At 66.6% G+C, this 22,933-nt stretch overlaps 1 protein-coding gene across 1 annotated transcript; it reads left to right on the top strand.

Annotated features, from left to right (window-relative positions):
• The first annotated feature begins 1,799 nt into the window (after positions 1-1,799).
• LOC121086396 (transcription factor COE1-like) lies at positions 1,800-22,933 on the top strand. Its single transcript, XM_040590101.1, is given in 20 exon segments — positions 1,800-1,846; positions 2,577-2,692; positions 7,956-8,112; positions 8,358-8,421; positions 8,487-8,542; positions 9,108-9,181; positions 9,921-9,989; positions 13,944-14,025; positions 15,554-15,671; positions 16,637-16,770; positions 16,856-16,888; positions 16,890-16,983; positions 18,393-18,454; positions 18,456-18,482; positions 19,035-19,100; positions 19,596-19,773; positions 19,862-20,044; positions 20,695-20,898; positions 21,181-21,256; positions 21,373-22,933. Coding segments are annotated over 18 exon segments (1,761 nt in total). The 5' UTR covers positions 1,800-1,846; positions 2,577-2,603; the 3' UTR covers positions 21,252-21,256; positions 21,373-22,933.

Below are 22,933 nucleotides of genomic sequence, written 5' to 3'. Positions count from 1 at the left end.
GCATGTGAGCGAGGGTGCAGTGTGCGAGATGCTGCCCCCAGTGAGGGCCTGTGCGGGGTCCCCTAGGGCCACCCTTGGCATCCCCCCCCCCTGCAAGGGAGAGCCAGAGGCCACTTGGGGTTCGGGATTCCCAGCCCCTTCAGCTGCTAGAGGCCTCTGCTGCCCCGGGACCCCCTTGCCTCCCCCCAGGCTGGCAACGCTGGCTGCCCAGCAAAGCCTTGACTCCTCAGCCTCCCTCGGGGCCCTTCCCCGGGGACGAGGGTTCCCGGGCAACACGCACCCCCCTGGGGCTGCCAGCCCACCCCGCTGGGTGTTGGGGACGCCCCAGGAAAGGCTGGGATGGGTGCCTCCACGCTGGGGTACCTGCCGGCTGCTCCCGGTCCCCAGGCCAGTGGCGATGCAGGGACTGGAGGCAGCTGTGAAGGGCTGGCACCCCCCTCCCTGCCTTGCACCCTGCCCCCACCCTGCCCATACACTGCCTGGTGGGACTGCACAGCAGGCAGGGGACAGGGACGGGCCCCCTTTGCTGTGGGTCTGCTGTGGGCAGAGTGACATGGGGGGCTGAGACCCTGCTGGCTGTGCCCCAGAGAGGGTCAGTCAGGTTTAAGTGGGGCCCTGGGGGTGGTTTTGGGGGTCACCTCGGGTATGCTGAGGGGCATGGGGTTCACCCTGGGATGTCTCCAGAGTGCAGGGGTCCCATGTGGGGCATCTCAAGGGTCATGGTTAGTCACAGTGTGGTTTTTGGGGTGCTTGGTAGCTTCTTGGGGTCACACCAAGGGGCTCATTGTAGGGTCAGTGACCAAGGGTCAGTGTAGGGGACCCCAGGGGTGTGGGGGACCCAGATGGAGTCACACAGGGCACACAGGGGGCACAAGGGTCTGCCCGCTGGGTCACGATAGGTTTGTGAGGTGCAGGTGAGGGTCTCTCAGAGCATCCCGGGGGGTGCATTGGGGTCCCACTGGCTTGTCCCCAGAGTCCAGCAGGGGCTGTTTGGGATCTCCCCAGGGTCCCTCGGGGGATGCAGCAAGGTCCCCTCAAGGCTACCTCTGGGGAGTCTCAGGGCATCCTAAGGGCGTACATTGGGGTCCCGTTGGCTTGCCCCCCAGAGCCCATCTGGGGTGTCCCCAGGGCGTCCCTGGGGCCCGTTTGGGATCTCCCCAGGGTCCCTCCAGCGACTCAGCGAGGTCCCCTCCAGGCTGCTTCTGGGGTCTCTCGGGACATCCCGGGGGTGCATTGGGGTCCCGCTGGCTTGTCCCCAGAGCCCCGCAGGGGCTGTCTGGGATTCCCCCGGGGTCCCTCGGGGGACGCGGCAGGGTCCCCTTCGGGCTACCCCCAGGGCCTGCCCGGGGTCTCTCGCGGGGGGAGGCACGGTGCTGTCCCCGGGCGCCTCGGGAGGCTCCCCGGTCCATCCCGCCCCGGCTGCCCCTGGGCTGCCCGGTGCCCCCTCCGGTCCCCGGCGCGGCGCTGGCCGCCGAAGCCCCTCCGCCGGCGCGGGGAGGGACCGCTCCTCCCCGGAATGATGTCAGCCTGCCCGGCCGCGGCCCCCGCCTCCCCCGGCGGCTCCGGCCCTGCCTCCCCGGGGAGGCGGCGGCGGCATGGCCCGGGCCGGCGGGGCGGCGGGGCCGCGGCGGCGGGTGCTGGTGCTGATGGTGCTGGTGGCCGCGGCGGGGCGGCGGGGCCGGGGCGCGGGGAGGCGACGGGGAGGCGGCCCCCCCGGCCCCCTGCCGCCCCCCGGCCCCCCCGGCCGCCCGCTCCTGCTGCTGCTGCCGCTGCCGCTGCCGCCGCCGCCGCCGCCGCCGCCGCCGCCGCCGCCGCCCCGCCGCCCGCGCCCGCCGCCGCCCGCCCGGTAACGAGCCCCCGCCCCAGCCCGGCCGCGCTTGCCCCCTCCCGCGCCCCCTCTCCGGCCTCCTCCCCGCTCCTTCGTTCCACTCCTCCTCTCAGCCTCCCTCCATCCCTCCCTTCACCCCTCCTCTGCCTCCCTCCCTCCACCCCTGCTTTGCCTCCCTCCATCCCTCCTTCCACTCCTCCTTTGCCTTACCCATCCTCCCTCCAGTCCTCTCAGCCTCCCTCCCTCCCTCCCTCCATCCCTCCCTCCAGCCCCTCTAAGCCTCCCTCCATCCCTCCCTCCACCCCTCCTCTGCCTCCCTCCATCCCTCCCTCCACCCCTCCTTGCCTCCCTCCATCCCTCCTTCCACTCCTCCTTTGCCTTCCCCATCCCTCCCTCCGCTCCTCCTAAGCCTTCCTCCATCCCTCCCTCCACCCCTCCCCTGCCTTCCCCATCCCTCCCCCCCCCCGCCTGCCCCCCGCCCCTTCCCCTCCCGGTCCCCGCACTTGGCTGCTGGTCGCCTCCATCTCCAACTTCTCCGGCCCTGCCTCCGCCTGCCTCCGCCTCCCGCCCCCCCGAGCCTCCCTCCGAGCCTCCCCCCGCTCCCTCCTGGCCGCCCGCTGCAGATGCTGCTTCCCCGGCGGCCGGGACGGCGGCCCCCGGCACCTGCCCGGCGCTGAGCTCCGCTGCCGGGCCCGGGGCAGGAAAGTTGGGGGCGGCCCGCTGAGCCCCTGCCATGTTCTCCGTGCAGGAGGCTCTGCCCCGGGGGGGGCTGCCCATGAAGGAAGAGCCGCTGACCGCCGGGCTGCCCTCCGTCCGCTGGCTGCAGGGTACCGGCATCCTGGACGCCAGCACGGCAGCGCAGAGGTAAGGGGCTTCGCGGGCATCCCGGGCACTGCGGGCATCCCGGGCTCCATGGCATCCCAGGTTCCAGCAATGTCCCAGGCTCCATGGGCATCCCGGGCACTGCGGGCATCCTGGGCTCCGTGAGCGTTCCAGGCTCCAGCAGTGTCCTGGGCTCCATAGGCATCCTGGGTGCAGTGGGCATCTCGGGTGCTGTGGGTATGCTGGATTCTGCAAGCGTCTTGGGCTCTGAGAGCATCCAGGGATGCTGCAGGCATCCCGGGCACCGCAGGCATCCTGGGCTCCACAGGCATCCCAAGTTCTGTGGGCATGCCAGTCACCACGAGCATCCCAGGCTCCGCAGGCATCCCAAGGACTGTGGGCATCCCAGGTGCTGTGGGCATCCCGGGCACCATGGGCATCCTGGGCACCGCAAGCATCCTGAGCACCATGAGCATCTCGGGTACCACAAACATCCCAGGTACCACAGACTCTGCAGGCATCCCGGGTGCTCTGAGCATCCCAGGTGCTGTGGGCATCCTGGGCACAATGGGCATTCTGGTGCCCTGCATGCCCTGGGCACACTGGGGACCACGGGCACCCCACACCCTCAGCACCCCGGGATCCCTGGGAAGCCTGGACCTCTGGGGCATCCCAGGTGCCTTGTGCCCACCGAGTACTTCGAGCACCCCACATGCCCCAGGCTCTTTGGGCCTCTGGGTAGCCCCTGCCCCTTGTACCCTGGCTATCCCACACCCCTGTGGGCATCAGCACCCCCGGTCCCTGGGGCATCCTGGCACCCTGTGCATGCCCGGCCTGTTGCCCTGGGCTGGGAACACCAGTGGGTGCTGGCAGCAGGGCAGGAGCCACTGCTGGAGCTGCGAGGGGCTCGTGCCGTGCCATGCCGCACTGTGCCGTACATCCACCAGTGCCGGGACGTGCGTCCTGAGCCCTGGCTCTGCTGAGACAAGCCACAGTGGGTGAGGGCAGGGCTGGCAGTGGTGCCATCCGTGTCTCCCAGGCAGGGCTGGTGGCATCGGCTGGGATGAGCAACTGCTGCTGCCGCTCAGGCAGCCAACACCACTGGGCTTGCCACAGCCCAGTGCCCTCCCGTGCCCTGGCTGGCCCCATCCTTTGCCCTCGCCAGGGGCTCGGGGCTGTGTGCACCCCATCCCCTGCCCTCCCTGGGGGGCTCTGTGCACCCCAGTCCCCTGCTGTTCCCACCCTATGCCCAAAGGGGTCCCAATGCAGCTGGGGGACACCGTCACCCCTGTCCCCAGCACCCCAGCTCCTGCGGTCCCCGCTGTGTGCACCTGGGACTTCGGGGAGTGGGAGCGTGCTGCAGCTTTCTCCAGGGATGACAGGATGTGCCCCACGGCACGGAGGAGTGAGGGGACCCAGACCAGCCAGCGCACTGCCACCCTGAGGTGCCCCACACCCGCTGCCCAGCCGGGGCCAGCAGGTTTGGGGGTCTGGGGGGGCGTCTTCCCTCTGCACGGGGCCCCGGCAGAGTGGGACGTCCCCAGCACCTCCAGCACAGACCCACTCTGTGGATGAGATTGCCTGGCTGTGTGCACTGTCCCCAAGCTTGGGGTCCCCAGCTGTGGCACTGGCTCCACTACCGGCTCTCTACAGGGGACTGTGGCTGTGCTGGAGGCTGCACCCAGCGGCTGAAGCCCTTGGGGCTCCCCGGGGTCCCCCACAAACCTGCCATGTTTGCAGATACTCTGGGATGCTTGAAAACTGGCAGCGATCCCCCCCAACCCCGGCAGAGACACCCCAGCCCCAGCCCAGCGTAGGCACCGCCAGGGGGACAGCCACCACTGCAGCCCAGCCTGGAGCCCCCGGGGACTGGCTGGAGTAAGGGTCCCACCTGGCCCAAGGGAGCTGGGGGGGGATGTGCTGGCGCAGGGGGCTGCTGTGTCCAAGCCGGGGTGCAGGGAGGTGCTGGTGTTGCTGCTGCACACCCAGAAACTTCCCTGTGCCCAGGTGCCGCAAGAAAGGGGGGTGCAATACAGCCCCCTCCCACCCACCCCCAGCTCTGGCAGTGCGGGGGAACAGGGGGGATGTGCACGGGGCTGGGACCACCACGGTGGCTCCAGCAGCGATGCTGCCCAGTGGCAGGGTCGTGGCTGCCTGTGTGTCTCTGTGTGCCGATGGGGCCCTGCATGCCATGTGCCCAGCCTGTGAGGATGGGGGTCACAGAGCCCCTGCCCCCCCGCCTCTGCCAAGCCGGCTGCCCTGCAGCCTGTGGTGTCCTCCAGGCCCCCCTGTCCCCCCCATCCTGCCGTGGTGTCCAGCAGCTGGGTGTGTGCCATGCGTTCTGGCTGTGGCACATGTGTGGACATGCTCGTGGGTGCTTGTCACCCCCAGACCCAGGCTGCCTCCATCCCACATCCTGCACCACTCTCAGACTCCTGGCTGAGGGGGTGTCATACCACCACCCTGCAAAGACCCCCTAGTGGGACCCTGCGGCCACCGCAGAGTTCCCGGGCGATGCTGGCACCCATAACTGCAGCCCCTGGGGGCAAAGGGGCTGCTCAGGTCTGCCCCAGGGAGGGAAGGGGGGCCGGGGTCCCGGGGCAAGGCAGAGTGCCCACGCAGGGTCTCAACTTCCTGGGTGGGGTCCGGCGCTCCCCCCACCCCCCCACGTTTGGCAGAGCCACCCGGGGAGCCGTGGCTGCGTAATTGCACGGTGCCCCGGGTGCCTGGCGGCTCCGCCAAGGGAAGATGCTGCTTTACTGTAAGAGACGTTCGCTGGGCTCCTCTGCTAGGAAATGCTCTGATTGCCTTTAATAATTAATGGCAGCCGGGCTCGGCTCTCGGAGCGCTGGGGTCTCGGCAGCGCTGGGAGCGGAGATGCAGCCATTACCCGGCCGGGCTGACAGCTCCATCGCCTCCCCCCAGCACTTTAGGGCCGAAGCTTTGGGGGGGCGGAGGGGAATGGGGGGGGGGGGGGGGGGGTGCTGGTTTGCTGCAGCTGCCCTGCCCTGCCCGCAGCACCTTCCCATCAGCTGGCAGCCCCAAGGCTGGGCGCCAGCGCGGCAGGGCCAGGGGACGGTGGGGTGGCCATGGCACTGGGGGTCCCCATCCCTCGGGGAGCTGAGCGGTGTGCCTGCTGGGCACACTGGGATGGGGACCCGGTGAGGCTGTGGGGTCCCAGTGGGGTCAGCACCTCACCGTGGGGATGGACCCTCAGAGCAAAGCTGTTGGCACTGTGGGTGGGGGACAAGCAACAGCCAGCACAGCCATTAGCAGAGCAGTGTCTGGGGACACGCGTGTGCACATGTCTGCACACATGTGCCCGGACACATGTGTTGGCCATGCACACAGTAGCCATGTGCCAGGTAAGCGTGCCCCAGCATTTGCTGACTGGAGATGTTTTGGCTCCCCTGTGATCACTTTAACAAGCTTCTTCCTCCAGCATGACGAAGTGTCCCCAGAGAAGTGTCCCCTGAGAGGTGTCCCCACGGTTTTCAGGGTCTGAGCTTCGCACTTGGCCTTGGCTGGTGCCCACAGCTGGGTCAGGGCTGGGTCAGAGGGGGATGTCTGGGCGTAATTGAAGCCCAAGGAGCATCATTAAGGGAGATGGGGGTGCGTGGGGTCCCCTCCCCACCCTGTGCTGGCTCTGCCCAGACTCCGGGGTGCTGCTGGGACCAGTGAAGGGGCAGGTTGTGGCCAAAGGGCTGAACCCTGTTTTCTTCTCATCTTTGGAGGAGATATTGGTGGCTATGGCTTGTGTGGGACCCTGGGAGATGTCCCTGTGTCCCTATGTCCCCATGTCCCCACGCAGCTGGGTGCAAGGGTGGGCCCATGGGAGCAGTGTTGGGAGAAGCAAGGAGTGTGGGGGGGGCTTGGACATGCAGAAGAGAAGGACCCCCATCGCTGGGGCAGCCACCCCAGTGGGTTGTAAGCAGGGGGTCCTGCAGGGGCAGTGCTCGGTGATCTGCTGCATCCTCCAGCTGCAGGCAGAGAGGTGCCCCCACCTCTCTGTGCCATGTCTGCAGCCACCCTGCACTGTGTCCCCGCACCCCAGGGCTGCTCTCCTTGATGGCCCCCCAACAGGCTGCTGCAGGCAGGGGTCTGGATGTGACACCTCCACCCAACCTGCACCATTCCCAAGCCACCCATCAGGTGACAGTTGTGTCCCTCGGTGGGCAGGGCTGGTGGCAGAGGGACCCTTGGGCTGGCAGAGGGGTGTTACACCCAGCCCCCAGCCCATCACCCCCCAAACTGTGCCCCTGGGTGGGCTCCCAGGAGCAGTGCTGGGGTGTGGGGGCAGCAGGGTCTGTTCTTGCGCATATGTGTGTGTCCCTTATGTGCACCCTGGTGCTGACCCCTGCCCAGGTCCTCACTGCCCCCACACCACTGGGGTCCGCAGGGCATGGTAGCATCTGGGGGGGCTGAGGGCTCCTGCCCCACACTGCGGGGGCGGGGCGGGAGGTCTGTGGGGTTCTGCCCCATGCTTGGGGTCCCTGTGGGGTGCAGGGGCTGTCCCCAGCGCAGTGTGGGAACTGGCCCCGGTAGCTTAAGCCCCCCGAGGTCAGCGTGGGGGGAGCCAAACCCACCCTCCTGCCTCCCTTGTCACCCGATATGTTTTTAATCAGGAAAGGGGGGGAACGTTTCGCATCCGCGTGTTGATCTTGGCCCCCTTGCCCCGCTGGCTGCCGCACTGGGGCTGGTCTGTTCCCGCGGCCCCCCACACTGCCGCCGCCGCGCTGGCTGCCGCAGCACCGGTAGGGACACCGCTGGGGACAGGGACCACATGCCCGGCTGGGGATGAGGTGGCCGGGATGAGGACTGGTCGGTGCTGGAGCCATCGTCCCTGGGGATGGCTCTGCCACCCTCCCCCGTGCTGTCACCGTTCTGTCACGCTGGGGCTCCGTGCAGGGGCAGCAGCAGTGGCCTTCCGAGCAGCCGGTGCCGTGGGCCAGCCCAGGTGGTGGGTTTGCGAGTTGGCAGCAGGACACACACCGGGGTGAAGAGGGCTTGGCGATGTCCCCTCCTGTCCCCAGTGGCTGCCCCAGGCTTAGGCAGAGCTGGGGGCTGAAAAGCTGCTGGCTGTCCCCTGGAATGCTGCTGATGTGTCCCACTCTGTGTGTCCCCCCATCCACAGCACCCCAAGGAGCATCGCTGCCTGCTACAGGGGCGTTTGGCAGCTCCCACTGAGTCTGTCCCCTGGCCATGGGGTGGCCCTGGGGAGGGGGAGTTAGGGGTCCCAGAGAGGGGGTGTTGGCGGTCCCAGCAGCCACCCATGCTCACACACCCCTCCTCATCCTGCCGGCAGCGGGGTGGGCCTGGCCCGAGCCCACTTTGAGAAGCAGCCCCCCTCCAACCTGCGGAAATCCAACTTCTTCCACTTTGTCCTGGCCATGTATGACCGGCAGGGCCAGCCCGTGGAGATCGAGCGCACCTCCTTCATCGACTTTGTGGAGAAGGAGCGGGTGAGAGCCCCGGGTTTTCATGGGGACGGGGTTGTGGCGGGGATGGGGTCACTCCACTGAGCCATTCCTTGCTCCTGGAGGGGCACGGGAGCCTGTGCTGCAGAGGCTGAGACCTCTCCCAAACTCATTGCACATGTGGGAAGTTGCCAGAGCAGCTGCATAGCCTGGGGCTGGGGCTGCCAGAGGGCTGCACCAAGGGGGCACCATCATGTCCCCCCCTCCCATCCAACCATCCTCCCCCCCAGGAGCAGAACGGCGAGAAAACCAACAACGGGATCCACTACCGGCTCCAGCTGCTGTACAGCAACGGTGGGTGCCGGGGCCGGGGGGCCTGGGGGGCGCAGGCAGGGCTGACCCCTCCCCTCTCGCCGCAGGGCTCCGGACTGAGCAGGACCTCTACGTGCGCCTCATCGACTCCATGTCCAAGCAGGTAACGGCGTGGGGCTGGTGGCTTGGCCAGGCTGGCACCCCCGGCACCACAGCCCCTGACCCCATCGGCCGCCGAGCCCCCGGGGCCGCCTGCACACGCGTGTGCACTTGTGTGCATGCCAGGTGGGCCTGCTTCTGTGTGTGCACAGTAGGCACTGCTGCACACGTGTGTGCAAGCCAGGCACATCTGTATGTGTGTGTGTGTAAGGCCACGCAGCTGTGTGTGCACACCCAGTGGGCAGAGCGGACACACCTGTGCTTGCACACCCCCCTGCCCCGTGCACAAACACGTGTCCATGCCCTGGCACGTGCAGCTGTGCGCAGCGTGGGCATGCGCAGCTCTGCACACACCCGTGCACAGGCACATGCGTGTGCACAACCGCCCCCATGACTCCTCAGAGGCGCGTGGCTGGCTCAGCCCCTCTCCCCCGCCGGCTGCCCAGGGGGTCCCCCAGCCTGCTGGGCCCACCCAGGGAAGGTCCATGGGTCGGGGACAGGCTGGAGCCGTGGCCGGGGACAGACAGGCGGTGGCACCCCCCCCCCTGCGCGCTCTCTCCCCACCGCAGGCCATCATCTACGAGGGGCAGGACAAGAACCCAGAGATGTGCCGGGTCCTCCTCACCCACGAGATCATGTGCAGGTAGGTGGGGGCCGGCGGGGATCCCGTGGGGGGCCAGCAGCACCAGGGGTGCAGGACTGGGGGAGCCCCAGCTGCCTGCTGCCAGCGCGGGGTCCCCCGTGCCCCATTAGCGCCGCTCTTGTTTACCACCCTCGCGCTCGGTGTTTGTGCAAATTAGTGCTCCGTGCCAGCGCGGCTAATTGATCTCCAGGAGCCGTGCTAACGATGCCAGGGCCGAGGCCGCCCTACCCGCTGCGCTCCCCAGGGCTGGCACTGCCGTGTTCGGTGGCTGGTGGTGGCATGAGCCCAGTCTGGCCGTGTCCCCTGTGGGTGACGTGGAGCCCCCAGGGATGGTGTGGGGCTGGGTGACCCCCGGTTCAGAGCCCCCCCCCATGGCTCACAGAGTGTTTCCTGGGGCTGGGGTGTACCCCGAGCCCCACAGAGCCCCAGATCGGAGCCCAGCCCCACAGTGGATGCCCTCTCTGCCATGGGCCCCTCACGCCCTGGCACCCCACAGCCAGTGTCCCTGACCTGGCGTCCCCCTACCCCAGCCCATCCCCCCGGGCCCCTCTGCCTCCCACCCCATCCCACCGTGGAGCAGGACCCTCCTGCTTTGCAGCACTGGGCTAGGCAGTGGTGGGGGGTCCAAGGGTGGGAAGTGGGGCTCTGGTAGATTTTCCCCTGGGGGCTGGGATGTGTGGGGCTGGCCCTGGCCCCCCCAGCTCCCCTCACACCAGCTCCTCTCCCTGGCCATGCCTAGCCGCTGCTGCGACAAGAAGAGCTGCGGGAACCGCAACGAGACCCCCTCCGACCCCGTCATCATCGACAGGTACCGGGGGCCTGGGCGTGGGACCCCCCTGCACCTCACTGGGATGGAGGGAGGGGGGCAGCAGCAGGGGGACCCCCCGGGAGCTGGCACGGGGAGTCCCCAGGGCTGGGGACCGGGTGTGAGCGCTGCCTCATTAGCTCTAATGAGCTGGGGGAGCCGCATGTGGAGGCCAGGAGGGTGCACGGTGCCCCCCGGTCTGGCTCGCTGCGGTGGCTGGCGGCTGTGCCGTGGTGACAGCCAGCCGTGACAGATGGGGAAAGCGCCGTTTGCCGTCAGCGCGGCACTTCCGACGTGCATCAAACAAAATAAATAAATCAGACGGCATCCAGCAGCTCGGGCGAGTGGCGGGGAACACGCGTGGCAGCCCCGCTGCCAGGGCCACGTGCCGCAGGGACACCCCAGTGCTGCACAGTGTCCTTAGGCGTGTGCCCGCGGGGAGGGATGCTGCCATCCTCCCTGGCAGGACGAGCCACCGGACCAGGGCAGAGGGCAATCAGAGAGGCCAGCCTGGCACAGACGGCGCTCACTGGTGTGTGCACGGTCACCGCATCCTCCCGGCACTAGGGTGGGCATCCGTCTGTCCGTCTGTCTGTCTGCAGCCACCTGTCTGTCCCTCTGTCCCTCCAGCCAGCGTGTTGTGTCCTCATCCCTCTGTCCCCATGCATCTCCTGGCACGCTGGCACCTCTCTGGTGACACCAAGCAATGCCCAGGAGTGCTGAGGGGTTTAGGGACCCTGGCTTGCCCTGCAGGGCTCTGTCATCTTCTCACTGGGGCTGTGGTGGGGGCAAGCAGGGAGGTTGGGGACTGTGCCCCCCCTCACCTCACCCTGCCTGCAAGTGGGGTCCCTTGGTCCCAGGGCGTTCCCTGTGGGCAGCTTCTCCCTGCGCCCAGTCCCCGGGGTGCTGGAAGGTGCTGGGTCCCTGGGGACAAGGGGTGGAACAGGCCCCGCTCCCGGCCCCCCAGCATGATATCAGCCCCCTGCAGCAGGTCCCCGACCTCTGGGCTCCCTCTGCCCTGCCAGCGGCAGCCAGCTGTGCCACCCCCACCACCCACGGCCAGCTGTGCTCTGGCCAGCTGTGGGGATCATGGCCCCTGGAACTGCAGCACGGCCACGGGATGCAGCTGCTGTTGCCCAGCCAAGACAAACCTCCCAGTAACGGTGTCCCTCTGACCCCCATCCCCTCAGCCACCTTGTCCTGCAGGTGACCTGGGTGCTGCACCCATGCTGGTGCTTTTGGAGTGCGCAGGGGGTCCTGGGGTGCCCTGTGACCCCCCTGTGCTGAAGGCTGGGGCCGATCCCAGCAGGATCCCACCCCCCTCCCCAGGGTCAGTGTCCCCCAAGGCCCCCCCAGCCCCCTTCTCCCTAAGGACCCCTCGGGGCTGTGCCTCAAGGAAGTGACATCCCTGGGCTGGTGGCATCCCCTTCCCTCTTCTGTGCTGAGGGAAGCCCCGGGGGGGCGGCTTTCCCAGTGCCCCCGCATCCTCCTCCGTCCCCAGGGCCCCCGGGGGTCACCCGGGGCCAGGTGGGTCCCCAGCCTGCCGCCCACTCCCCCCAGCCCCCCCAGCCCCGCGCCCCAGCCCGACGCCCAGCCCCACTGGTTTAGAGAGCCAGATAAGTGCCCTATCAACATGTTAATCAAATTACTTAGGAGCTAAAATTGACGCTTTTCATTAATTATACAAGATTATTCTAATTGCAAATTCAAATTTATGCGCTCGGAACAGAAGGTGTTCGGCAGCAGCGCCGGGAATTTGCATATTAAATGGGGAGCGCTGTGCATTAGGGATGCTAATGCATGCACAGTGCCTGTATTTTTAACTCCCGGGCCCATATGTGCGGCTGCTGCTCGGGGGGGGGACGAGGCCGACCTGGGGTTCAGGATTATCCCCCCCTCAGCAGTGCAGAGCCAGGGCTGGGGGGTGGGGGGGGGCCGGGGGGGGTCACCCCCCAGCCCCATGCCTCCCCTGTCAATTTCCTGGTGGGGGGGCAGTGTTTTCCTGCCGTTTTTCAGCTCCTTCCTTCCCCTGATTACCACCTGCCAGGTGATGGGTGATGGGGGGACACGGGGGGGTCCCCCTCTTCCTGCCCTTGCCCACGAAAACCGTCCCCCATGGGCAGCGTCTCAGCAGCGCCAGCGTGGGAGCCCCTCTCCATGTGCCCCAGCACTGACTGAGGGCAGGACCCCCGGTGGGGCACACTCTGGGGTGCCCTCTCTGTTCAGGGGTCCCCCAGAGTGCCCAGAATCCCATGAGAGAGACCCCAATGGCCTCGGGTGCTGTGTGACCCTCACTCATGCTCCCCAGGGATGGGATTGGAGGGATGTGGGGCCAGGGGGACTGTGCCCACTGCTCCCATCCCTGTGCCTGCATCCCAGGGAGCCCAGGGGTGCCCACGTCCCCAGGTGCCTCGTCATCTCTGGAGGTCCCGTCCTCCCCTCCAGCCTCCACCAGCAGCTAACAAAGCCATGGGAACCTTCCCACTGGGCACCTGCATCCCCTCCCCACCCTTCTGCCCCCCTCCCCAGCTCCGCTGCAGCTCTTGGGGGGGTGGCTGGAGGGGCCGGTGGCAGGGGTCTGTGGCAGGGTGCTATGGAGTGATGTCAGGGTAAGGTGCCAGGGTCAGATCCTCAGAGAGATGCCAGGACAGGCTGCTGAGATGGGATAGGGCAGGGTGGCACAGTGGGATGGGGCAGGATGGATGCTGGGATGGGGCAGGATGGCACAGTGGCCATGAAATGCCCAGGCCCTGCCACAGTGCCACCTGTGTGGGCAGGGCAGAGCCCAGGCACTTCGGTGGGGAGGCCAGGAGATGGGCTGCCCCATGCCAGGCCAAAGGAGGGAGATGGTACAGAGGGACACAGTGGCCTGGCACAGCACAGTGACCTGGCACGGCGCAGCGGCCATGCGTGGCACAGTGCCCTGGTGCGGTGCAGCGAGCTGGGACAGTGCGGTGAGCTGGCACAGTGCCGTAGCTGGGCACGGTGAGATGCCCTGGCACAGCTCAGCCACTTACCACACGAGTGTGTGCAGGGTGAGTGTGCCCGTGTGTGGCCACGCAAGGTGCCCATGGCTGTGCATGTCTTTGGCCATGCACCATGGGGTGGCCCACAACTAGGGGCAGGGGCGATGGTTCTCTCAGCTTGGTGCCCAACAGCACATGGGGTGAGAGTGCTGGTGCGCACACTGGTGTGCACAGGGGGGCCCCAGAGTGGGGGTCCTGGGGAGCACATCTGGCCATGCCCCAGGCCTGGATCCGTGCTCCCACCCATGTATCTGTGCTCCCAGGAGTGTGCACCGTGGTCCCCACGCATGTGCACCAGGATCCCCACGCATGTGCACCGTGGTCCCCACGTGCTCTCCTCTGGTCCCAGCCCCTAGCGTGAGTGCTGCCGCTGCTGCTGCCGCTGCTGCTGCTGCCCATTAATTATTGAGGGGCCGAGGCTGATTACAGGGCCGTGGACAAGCAGCCTGAATATTTCATCAGGCCGGGACGTGGTGGGAGCAGCTCACCCTCCTGCCCATCCGTCTTCCACCAGGGAAGCAGCCTGGCACCTACCAGACCCCCATGGGCAGGGAGAGGCAGCACCCTGCACATTGAGGGGGGTCCCACAGATTGTCCTGGGGTCCCTGCAGCTGTGCAGTGCACACATGTGCGCACGGCAGCGTGCAAACCTGGGTGCACACGTGGTGTGTCTTTTCAGCTGTGCACATGTGCCCGTCATGGTGGGGTGCACAGGACGCTGTGCATGACAGGGAGCACCCACGCTTGTCTCCAGTGTATGGTGGGACACACATGGTGCTACCTCCATCTGGGGACACCAGGACAGTGGGGACACTCACCCCAGCTTTGCTCCAGCACCAGGAAGGGATGGGGGGGGGGGAGATAGCAGGGTCTCTGGGACCACCCCCCAGTTTGCTGGCACCAACCACTGGGTTCTTTCCTTCCATCCCAGGTTTTTCCTCAAGTTTTTCCTCAAATGCAACCAAAACTGCCTGAAGAATGCGGGGAACCCCCGGGATATGCGGCGCTTCCAGGTGAGCACACACCATCTCCCTCCAAACCCTGCCCCACGCACTGGGACTGCAGGAGGGAACAGTGTTGGAGACCTCATGTTTTCCCGAAGGGGTCAAGGGGAATTAGGGGGGAATTGAGCCTGTAATTCCCCTCAACCCCTTTGCAAACCCAAATACTCCTCAACCAGTTCTTTGCAAACCCTAACCTGTGAACCCCAGTTTCCCTTGCCTCCCTTTGCAAACCCTAATTCCCCTTGAACCCCTTTGCAAACCCTAAATTGCAAACTCTAATTGTCCTTGAAGCCCTTTGCAAACCCCAGTTCCCCTTGCCCCCTTTGCAAAGCCTAACTTGCAAATCCCGGTTCCCATCAACCCCTTTGCAAACGCTGATTCCCTTTGAACCCCTTTGCAAGCCCTAATTTGCCAACCCCAACACCTTTACCCCCTGTGCAAACCCTAACTTGCAAACCCTAATTCCCCTCAACCACTTTGCAAACCCTAATTCTGCTTGTACCCCTGTGCAAATCCCCAGCTCCCCTTGCCTACCTTTGCAAACCCTAATTCTCCTTGAACCCCTTTGCAAACCCCGATTCCCCTCGCCCGCTTTGCAGATCCTCCCGGGCAAACTCCAATTTCCCTCGATCTCTTCGCAAACCCTGACTCCCATGTCCCCCTCGGCAGCCCCCAGCTCCCCTGGCTCCCTGCACACTCCCCACGGCCCCTGCCCGCAGCCCAGCTCTCCCCACAGCATCTGGAAGTTCGGGAGCGGAGCAGAGGGGGGGTCCGGCCCGTCCCCCACCCAGCACGGGCGCCTTCATTAGGGCCTCTCGTAAAGATATGATAATTGTGACATTTTTACATGATTAACGACCTATCCAATTTGCATAGCGCCAAGCAGCTCCGGGAGAGCAGCCAAGTCCACGCTGGAGGCGGGCGGGGGGGGGGGGGGGGGGGGGGGGGGGGAAGCGGGGTGCGCGGGGGGAGCCTCAGAGGATGGGCTGGGATGTCCCCTGGGTCCAGGGTCCCCAGGCCAGTGGCATGGTGACGGGCTGGTGCTGATGCCATGGGAGTGCCAGGGCCGGGGCTGGGACCCTGCAGCACTGCACAGCTCTGGGGGCACACGCATGCATGCACACGGGGGTATGCACACCTGTGTGTGCACACGTACACACAAGTGCTTCTGCACACGCATGCATGTGCAGATGCACACATGCCCCTCGGCACGTGCACATGTATGTACACCCATGTGCTCACAGGCGTGCACAGCCATGCAGGTGCAGATATGCACATGTGTGTCACCACCAGGGCACAAGGGTCCAGAGGGCACCCATGACAGCCCTGGGATGCTCAGGGGTGCAGGGGGGCACAAGAGATGAGCAGAGGTTGAGGACCCCAGTGTGGGGTGACACTCCCATGGCAGGGGGTAGGACCCCACAGGGTCCCCATGGAAGAGCATGCCACCCCTGGCCTCTGCAGTGGCCCCAGGACTGGGCACCAGTGTGGCCGTGGGGCGCAGGGACACGGTGGCCCTGAGCTGGCTGTCCTGCAGGTGGTTGTGTCGACGACAGTGAACGTGGATGGCCACGTCCTGGCCGTGTCAGACAACATGTTTGTCCACAACAACTCCAAGCATGGGCGGCGGGCACGGCGCCTCGACCCCTCCGAAGGTGAGTCCCTGATGGGCACCTGGCGTGCACACGGAGCACACGCTAACGTACACACGTGTGCCATGCCCCGGCACGTGTCTTAGCCGCACGGAGGGGCAGATGCTTGTCCATCCCAGTGGGTGCTGCTCCCACTGCCACATCCCCTGCCCCGGCTATGCCGGAGCCAGCCCCACGGCCATGTGCACCCCACAGTGCTGGGGCAGCCCCATCGACGGGCCATCCACGATGCCAGGGTAACCCCCCAGCTGTGCATACCCCACGGCGCCAGGGCAGCCTCAGAGACTGCATGCCCATGCTGGGACCCCAGAGGCGAGGCGTGCTTGTGCCCAGCTGTGCCCCACACTGCTTCGGCTCCCCTGGCACCTCTCTGCCCTGGGCACCCCGGGCAGCCCTGGAGGTGGGCACCCGGCCCCTTATTGACAACCTGTCCATCTGCCCAGCACGCACACATGGCCTCTGCATCCACCTGCCATGCACATGTGTTTGCTGTCTGTCCCTTCGTCCCTCCGTCTGTCCTACATGTGCAGACTGTCCTGGCCTCCCGGGTGCTCTCTGTCCATCCGCTGCTCCATCCGTCCGTGCATCTACCACGTCCGTCTGTATCTCCCTGTCCAGTGCATATGTGTCCTGTCCATCTGTCTGCCCTGTTTGCTGTCTGTCCATCTGTCCTGTGCATGCTCCTGGGCAGCTGCCCATGCCAATGCACTCTCCATCCTCCCTGTCTATCCCTGCACGTGCTCTCCTGCTCCATCCCCACCCGCGTCTGTGTGTCCGTGTGTCTGTGACTGCCCATGTCTGTCCCCCAGCCCCACGCCACTGCCTGGTTCTCACTCTCTGCCTCTGCTCTCCCTCTCTGCCTTCTCTCCCCCAGCCTCGCGCCCCCGGCCCCGACCCCGGCGCCCCCCGCTCCCGCCGCGCGTGCCCCCACACTCACTGCTGCCCTGTCTCTCCCCTCCTGCCCGAAGCAGCCACCCCCTGCATCAAAGCCATCAGCCCCAGCGAGGGCTGGACCACTGGAGGTGCCACCGTCATCGTCATCGGCGACAACTTCTTTGATGGGTTGCAGGTCGTCTTTGGCACCATGCTGGTGTGGAGTGAGGTAGGGGGCTGTGGGGGGGGGCGGCGGGGGGAGCTGGCGTGACCCCCTGCCACGGCCATGGGCTGAGCCCCGTCTCACCCCTCAGCTCATCACACCTCACGCCATCCGGGTGCAGACCCCCCCCGCGGCACATCCCCGGCGTGGTGGAGGTCACGCTTTCCTACAAGTCCAAGCAGTTCTGCAAGGGTGCCCCAGGACGCTTCGTCTACACCGGTGAGGGGGGCGCAGACTGCCGGGAAGGGGGCACAGAGCCCCCAGGAGGGTGCCCAGGGGATCTCTGTGCCCACTGCCCTGCCCAGGGACCCCCCACAGTTGGCATGGCGCTGGGTTAGGGTGAGGGCTGGGCAGGGCACAAGGGGAGGGGGTAGGACTGGGGTGAGGGGGTGAGGGTTACTGCAGACTGCTATTGAAACCCCCAGGCAGCAAGCCCAGGGGCCCTGCACATGTGTGCAGGGCGCTGTGCACACACGTGTGGTGTGAGCAGGGCCATGCACACGTGTGTGATGAGTGGGGCCATACAGGTGTGTGTGGTGCGAGCAGGGCAGTGTGCCTGTGTGTGGTGTGAGCAGGGCCATGCACACGTGTGTGATGAGTGGGGCCATACAGGTGTGTGTGGTGCGAGCAGGGCAGTGTGCCTGTGTGTGGTGTGAGCAGGACCATGCACACGTGTGTGGGGTGAGCGGGGCCATGCACATGTGTGTGGTGTGAGCGGGGCCATGCACACGTGTGTGGGGTGAGCGGGGCCATGCACATGTGTGTGGTGTGAGCGGGGCCATGCACACGTGTGTGGGGTGAGCGGGGCCATGCACATGTGTGTGGGGTGAGCGGGGCCATGCACACGTGTGTGGTGTGAGTGGGGCCATGCACACATGTGTGGGGTGAGCGGGACCATGCACACGTGTGTGGGGTGAGCTGGGCCATGCACACGTGTGTGGTGTGAGCGGGGCCATGCACACGTGTGTGGTGTGAGTGGGGCCATGCACACGTGTGTGGGGTGAGTGGGACCATGCACACGTGTGTGGGGTGAGCGGGGCCATGCACACGTGTGTGGGGTGAGCAGGACCATGCACACGTGTGTGGTGTGAGCGGGGCCATGCACATGTGTGTGGTGTGAGTGGGGCCATGCACACGTGTGTGGTGTGAGCAGGACCATGCACACATGTGTGGTGTGAGTGGGGCCATGCACACGTGTGTGGGGTGAGCGGGGCCATGCACACGTGTGTGGGGTGAGCGGGGCAGTGTGCCCAGTGCAGTGGACAATCGGTCCCGCCATGGTGGCCATGTGCCGTGTGCCGTAGCGTGTTGCTGCTAGCTCGGAAGGTCTGTCCTCACACCAGCTCCATGCTGCACATCGCCCTGGCTCCTGCCCCACTCCGGCACCGTCCTGCCCCCCTAGGACCCCCAGCAGTGGGGCTGGGGGCCGCAGCTGCCAGACAGGGGGTGGGAGAGGAAGGGGCACAGGGGCTGTTGGCACAGGCAGGGGACAGCTGAGGTGTCCCTGCAGGGGGTGTTGCCCCCCTTGCTATGCCACGGCTCAGCCCTGTGCCCCACAGTATGTGCCTCAGCTTCCCCGTGGGGTGGGGCAGGGGGGCTGGGGTGGCTGAGCCCCTCTCTCTCGGCAGCACTGAATGAGCCCACCATCGACTACGGGTTTCAGCGGCTGCAGAAGGTCATACCCCGCCACCCCGGGGGACCCTGAGCGCCTGCCCAAGGTAGGGACCCCCCCGGGGTTTGGCAGGGGTGCCATGCGGTGCTCTCTGCTGCACCCAGTGACACCCATGGGACCTGCCATCACCCGTGGGTGCTGGGCACCACCTCACCCACACTCAGGGGTCTTCCCTGGCAGTACCCAAGGGACAGGAAGGGGGGCACAGAGCCCTGGTGCCCCCCAGCGCTGGGTGCAGCCGGTGGGCTGGCCTGGCTCTCACCCCCAGCTCCCACTGTGTGCGAGCGTCTGGCGGAGTGCAGGGCCGGGATGGCTGGGGGGGGTACATGGGGTGGAGGGGGGGTACATGGGGTGGAGGGGGGGTACATGGGGAGCTCAGGGGGGGCTGGGGGAAGCACAACAGTCCCCTGCTGGGCTGGGGCTTTGGGCATTGCATGGCAACTCAGGGAGGTGCTGGCGTGGGGACATGTCGCCAGTGTGGGGACGTGTCAGCGGCATGGGGACATGGTGGGGCAGGGTGTCTGCATGTTCCCCATGGGCAGAGGGGGCTGGGGCGGGGGTGCGGCCCCCCCCGAGCCCCGTCCCACTCCCTGCCCAGGAGGTCTTGCTGAAGCGGGCGGCTGACCTGGTGGAAGCTCTCTATGGGATGCCACACAGCAACCAGGTACCGTGGCCCCCCAGGCCTGCCGAGCCCCCCCAGCTCTTCCCACCCTCCAGCCCCCAGCCCCCCACCCTGCCGGCTCAGTGGGGTGTGCACGCTGAGCCCACAGCACTGGAGCCGAGGACACAGGAGCCGGCCCTGGGCTCCCAGCCCCACATCTGCTTCACATCAGGATTCCTCAGGCGCTGAGTCAGCTCTGTGGGCCCCCCTCCCCGAGCCCCCCACCTGCAAGGAAGGAGAGCTGCCGGGTCAGGCTGCGGGGCTGGCGCCTCCAAAGCTGCCTTTGTTCCCACGTCCTTCCTGGCCAGCGGCACGAGCTGGGGGGTCTCAGACCCCTCGCCCCATCACTGCCCATCCTGTGTCCTGAGGTGCCCTGGGAGGTGACACAAGCTGGGGGGTCTTGGCCGCCCCCACCCCATCTCTGCCCCGTGCAGCCCCAGGGTCACCCCAGGCTCTGTGTGCCACAGGGTGATGCCACCCCCATGTCCATTCCCCCAGGACATCATCCTGAAGCGAGCGGCAGACATCGCTGAGGCGCTCTACAGCGTTCCCCGCAACCCCGGCCAGCTGTCCTCGCTGGCTGGCACCCATGGCCCCGCCGGCATGATGGGGGTGAACTCCTTCGGCAGCCAGCTGGCTGTCAACCTCGGTGACTCGCCACAGGGCACCGAGCAAGGTGGGCTGGGGGCCACGCCGGGCAGCAGGAGGGGGTCCCTGCCTGCCCCGTGCCATCCCCGGCCCCTCTTGCCCCCTCTCGCCCCCAGGCTACTCCCGGAACACGGGCAGTGTCTCGCCACGGGGCTACGTGCCCAGCTCCACACCACAGCAGAGCAGCTACAGCGGTGGCACCGGCATCAACGGCTACGGCGGCAGCACCATGGCTGGCCTGGGGGTGCCCGGCTCCCCCAGCTTCCTCAATGGCTCCACCGCCAACTCCCCCTACGCCAGTGAGTCAGTGCCCCAGGGTGTCCCCAATGCCATGCACCAGCCCTGGGGTGTCCCCAACACCATGCACCAGCTTCTGGTGTCCTCAAAACCATGTGCCAGCCCCTAGGGTGTCCCCAACACCATGTGCCAGCTCCAGGGTGTCACCAACACCATGCACCAACCCTGGGGTGTCCCCAACACCATGTGCCAGCTCCAGGGTGTCACCAACACCATGCACCAGCCCTGGGGTGTCTCCAACACCATGCACCAGCTTCTGGTGTCCCCAATGCCACCCGCCAGCCCTGGGGTGTCCCAAAGCCATGTGCCAGCCTCAGGGCATCCCCAGCACCATGCACCAGCTCTGGGGTGTCCCAAAGATGCACCTGGGGTGTCCCCAACACTGTGTATCAGCTTCTGGTGTCACTAACACGGTGCACCAGCCCTGGCATGTCCCAAAGCTATGCAGCAGCCCTGGGGTGTCGCCAAAACTGGCAGCAAGGGCAAGGGGGAGTGGGGACACAGTCAGCTGAGCCAAGGACAGCCCTGGCCCTGGCCATGTCCCTTGCAAGCTGGGTCCCACGTGGTGTGGCCCAGGATGTGCCGACATCCCGCATGGGGCACGATGCCCCATACCCAGCTCTACCTGGCCTGAGTGGGTCTCTCCCCACAGTCATGCCCGCCAGCCCCCCGCTGGGCGCCTCCTCCATCACCCTCCCGTCAGGCACCAACGCCTCCACCCCCACCGGGGTCTTCTCCTTCTCCCCCGTCAACATGATCTCAGCGGTGAAACAGAAAAGCGCCTTCGCCCCCGTGGTGCGGCCGCAGACCTCCCCGCCACCTGCCTGCGCCAGCACCAGCAGCAGCAGCCTGCAAGGTGAGACCAGTGCAGGCAGGGCTGCCCTCCCTGCCCGTGACGGGGTGCCCCCTGCCCCACGGAGGGGGTTCCCAGCAGCACCCTGCCCGAGCAGACCCCTCCCTACCGGCTGCCTGTGCTCGCCTGCCTGCGCCCCTGCCTGATGCCATGCCCCCTCCCTGCAGCGGGGGCACGGCTGGGGCTGCACCACGGGGGTGGGTGCACCATGCCACCCTCGGCCCTGAGCCCCCCGCTCCCCTGCCTCGGCTCACCCCCTCTCTGTGCCTCCCTCCCACTGCTCAGACCCCGCTTTCGAGGACTCGGACAAGTTCCACACGCCCGCGCGGCCGCTCCAGGGACTGGCCTATTCCTAAGCACAGTAGGTCCTGGGATGCGCTGGACTCCCCCATCCCGTTGGGACGGGCAAGGGGAGCAGAGCCAAGGTGGGCAGGAGTCCCCCACTGCAGCGTGCCCACCCCTCACCTTCCTTTGCAGCCGTGCCCGGCCGCCTCGTGCCACCCACATGAGCTGGGACGGCGCTGGAGCCGCGACACGGAGCAGGACTGAGAGTGGCCATGCAGCGTGGCAGTGCCGGCTCCTCCGACCCACTCCTGGGCGCTTCCATGGGGATTGGGGCGCGCGGGGCTGTGGGACCCACCACCCCACTGCCCTGTGGCCACCCCAGCCTGGCCCCACGGAACTCAGCCCACTCGCAAGGGGGTGAGCCTGGCCAGGACCAGCACCTGCATGGCTTGGCACGGCTCGGCTCGGCAGGCAGCCCCCCGAGGGGCCTCGGGGGAGCCCCGGGAATAACCCAAACGCTCTGGGTTTAGCCTCAGAAAGACACCGAGTGACCTGTGGGAGTGTGGGGCAGTGGCAGCCGTGGGCAGGATGCTCCAAGGTGGGAGGGATGGATGCTCTGGGGCAGAAGAGGTGCTCTGGGGCGGGATAGATGCATGGAAGTGGGATGGATGCTCCGAGGCAGGATGAGTGCTTGGAGGTGAGATGGATGCTCCAAGGCAGGGTGGGTGCTCAGAGGTGGGATGGATGCTCCAGGACAGGATGGATACTCCAGGGTGGTATGGATGCTGTGGGGTGGGATGGATGCTCTGAGGCAGGATGAATGCTTCAGGACAACATGGATGTTCGGGGGTGGGAGGGATGTTCCAGGGCAGGATGGATGCTTGGGGGTGGAATGGATGCTCCGGTGGGACCCAGCTTCCCCCCCCACGCTTCCCGGCTCTCTTACCACCATGGCCAGCGCTCTCTCCCCAGATGTGCAGCTCCACATCTGGAGCCGCCCACTCGCAGTTCCCAGGTGACCGAGGCCGGATCTCTGCGTGTGCCCCGCACCCCCGTGCAGGATCGGGGCCTCGGTGCCGCCCGGGCGGGGGTCTGGGCTGCCCTGGCCCCCGAGCTGAACCCCAGCATGGGGACAGCATGATTCCTGACCCCATCAGCTGCGTGGGCTGGCTGCCCCAGGACACAACTGCAGCTCTTTTCTCATTATTATCACTATTATTATTAATATAATAATAATTATTATTATTATTTTTAGCAGCAGGCGAGCCAGTGGGCAGGGGCTCTGGCAGGGTGGGCAGGAGACCCCCAGCCCTGGCACTGCCAGCTCCTGCCAGGGTTTTCCCTGTCCTCCCAGCTGGGAGGGAGCAGCCGGGACTTTTGTAAATAAAGAAAAAGGGAAAAAAAAAACAACCAACCCCACTCCCCCGGGCCTGCATGCTACCCGTGCAGGTGTCCCATGTGTCCCCCCTTGTGTTGTGCCACTGCAGTGATGGTGATGCTGCTGTGCCCTGCTCAGTGTCAGCACGTGTGTCCCCACCAGTGCCCATTCCCTCGGTGCTGGGTCCTCGCCTGGTGGCCCTGGCCCCTGCCCGGGGTGACTGCGGGGGTCTTGGGGCAGCCCCCCGCCTGCCCTTGGGGACAGGGTGCCCTTGCCGGAGTCCCAGTCCCCCCGTGGCAGTGGCACAGGACAGAGGTGCCAGGGTCCCTCGGAGCAGGGGTGCTTTCTGACATGGAAATAAAAGGCCTTGCAGAA

The sequence above is a fragment of the Falco naumanni genome, chromosome 1 (assembly GCF_017639655.2).
Source record: "Falco naumanni isolate bFalNau1 chromosome 1, bFalNau1.pat, whole genome shotgun sequence".
Classification (NCBI taxonomy): Eukaryota; Metazoa; Chordata; class Aves; order Falconiformes; family Falconidae; genus Falco; species Falco naumanni.
This window is presented reverse-complemented; position numbering and strand designations above follow the sequence as displayed.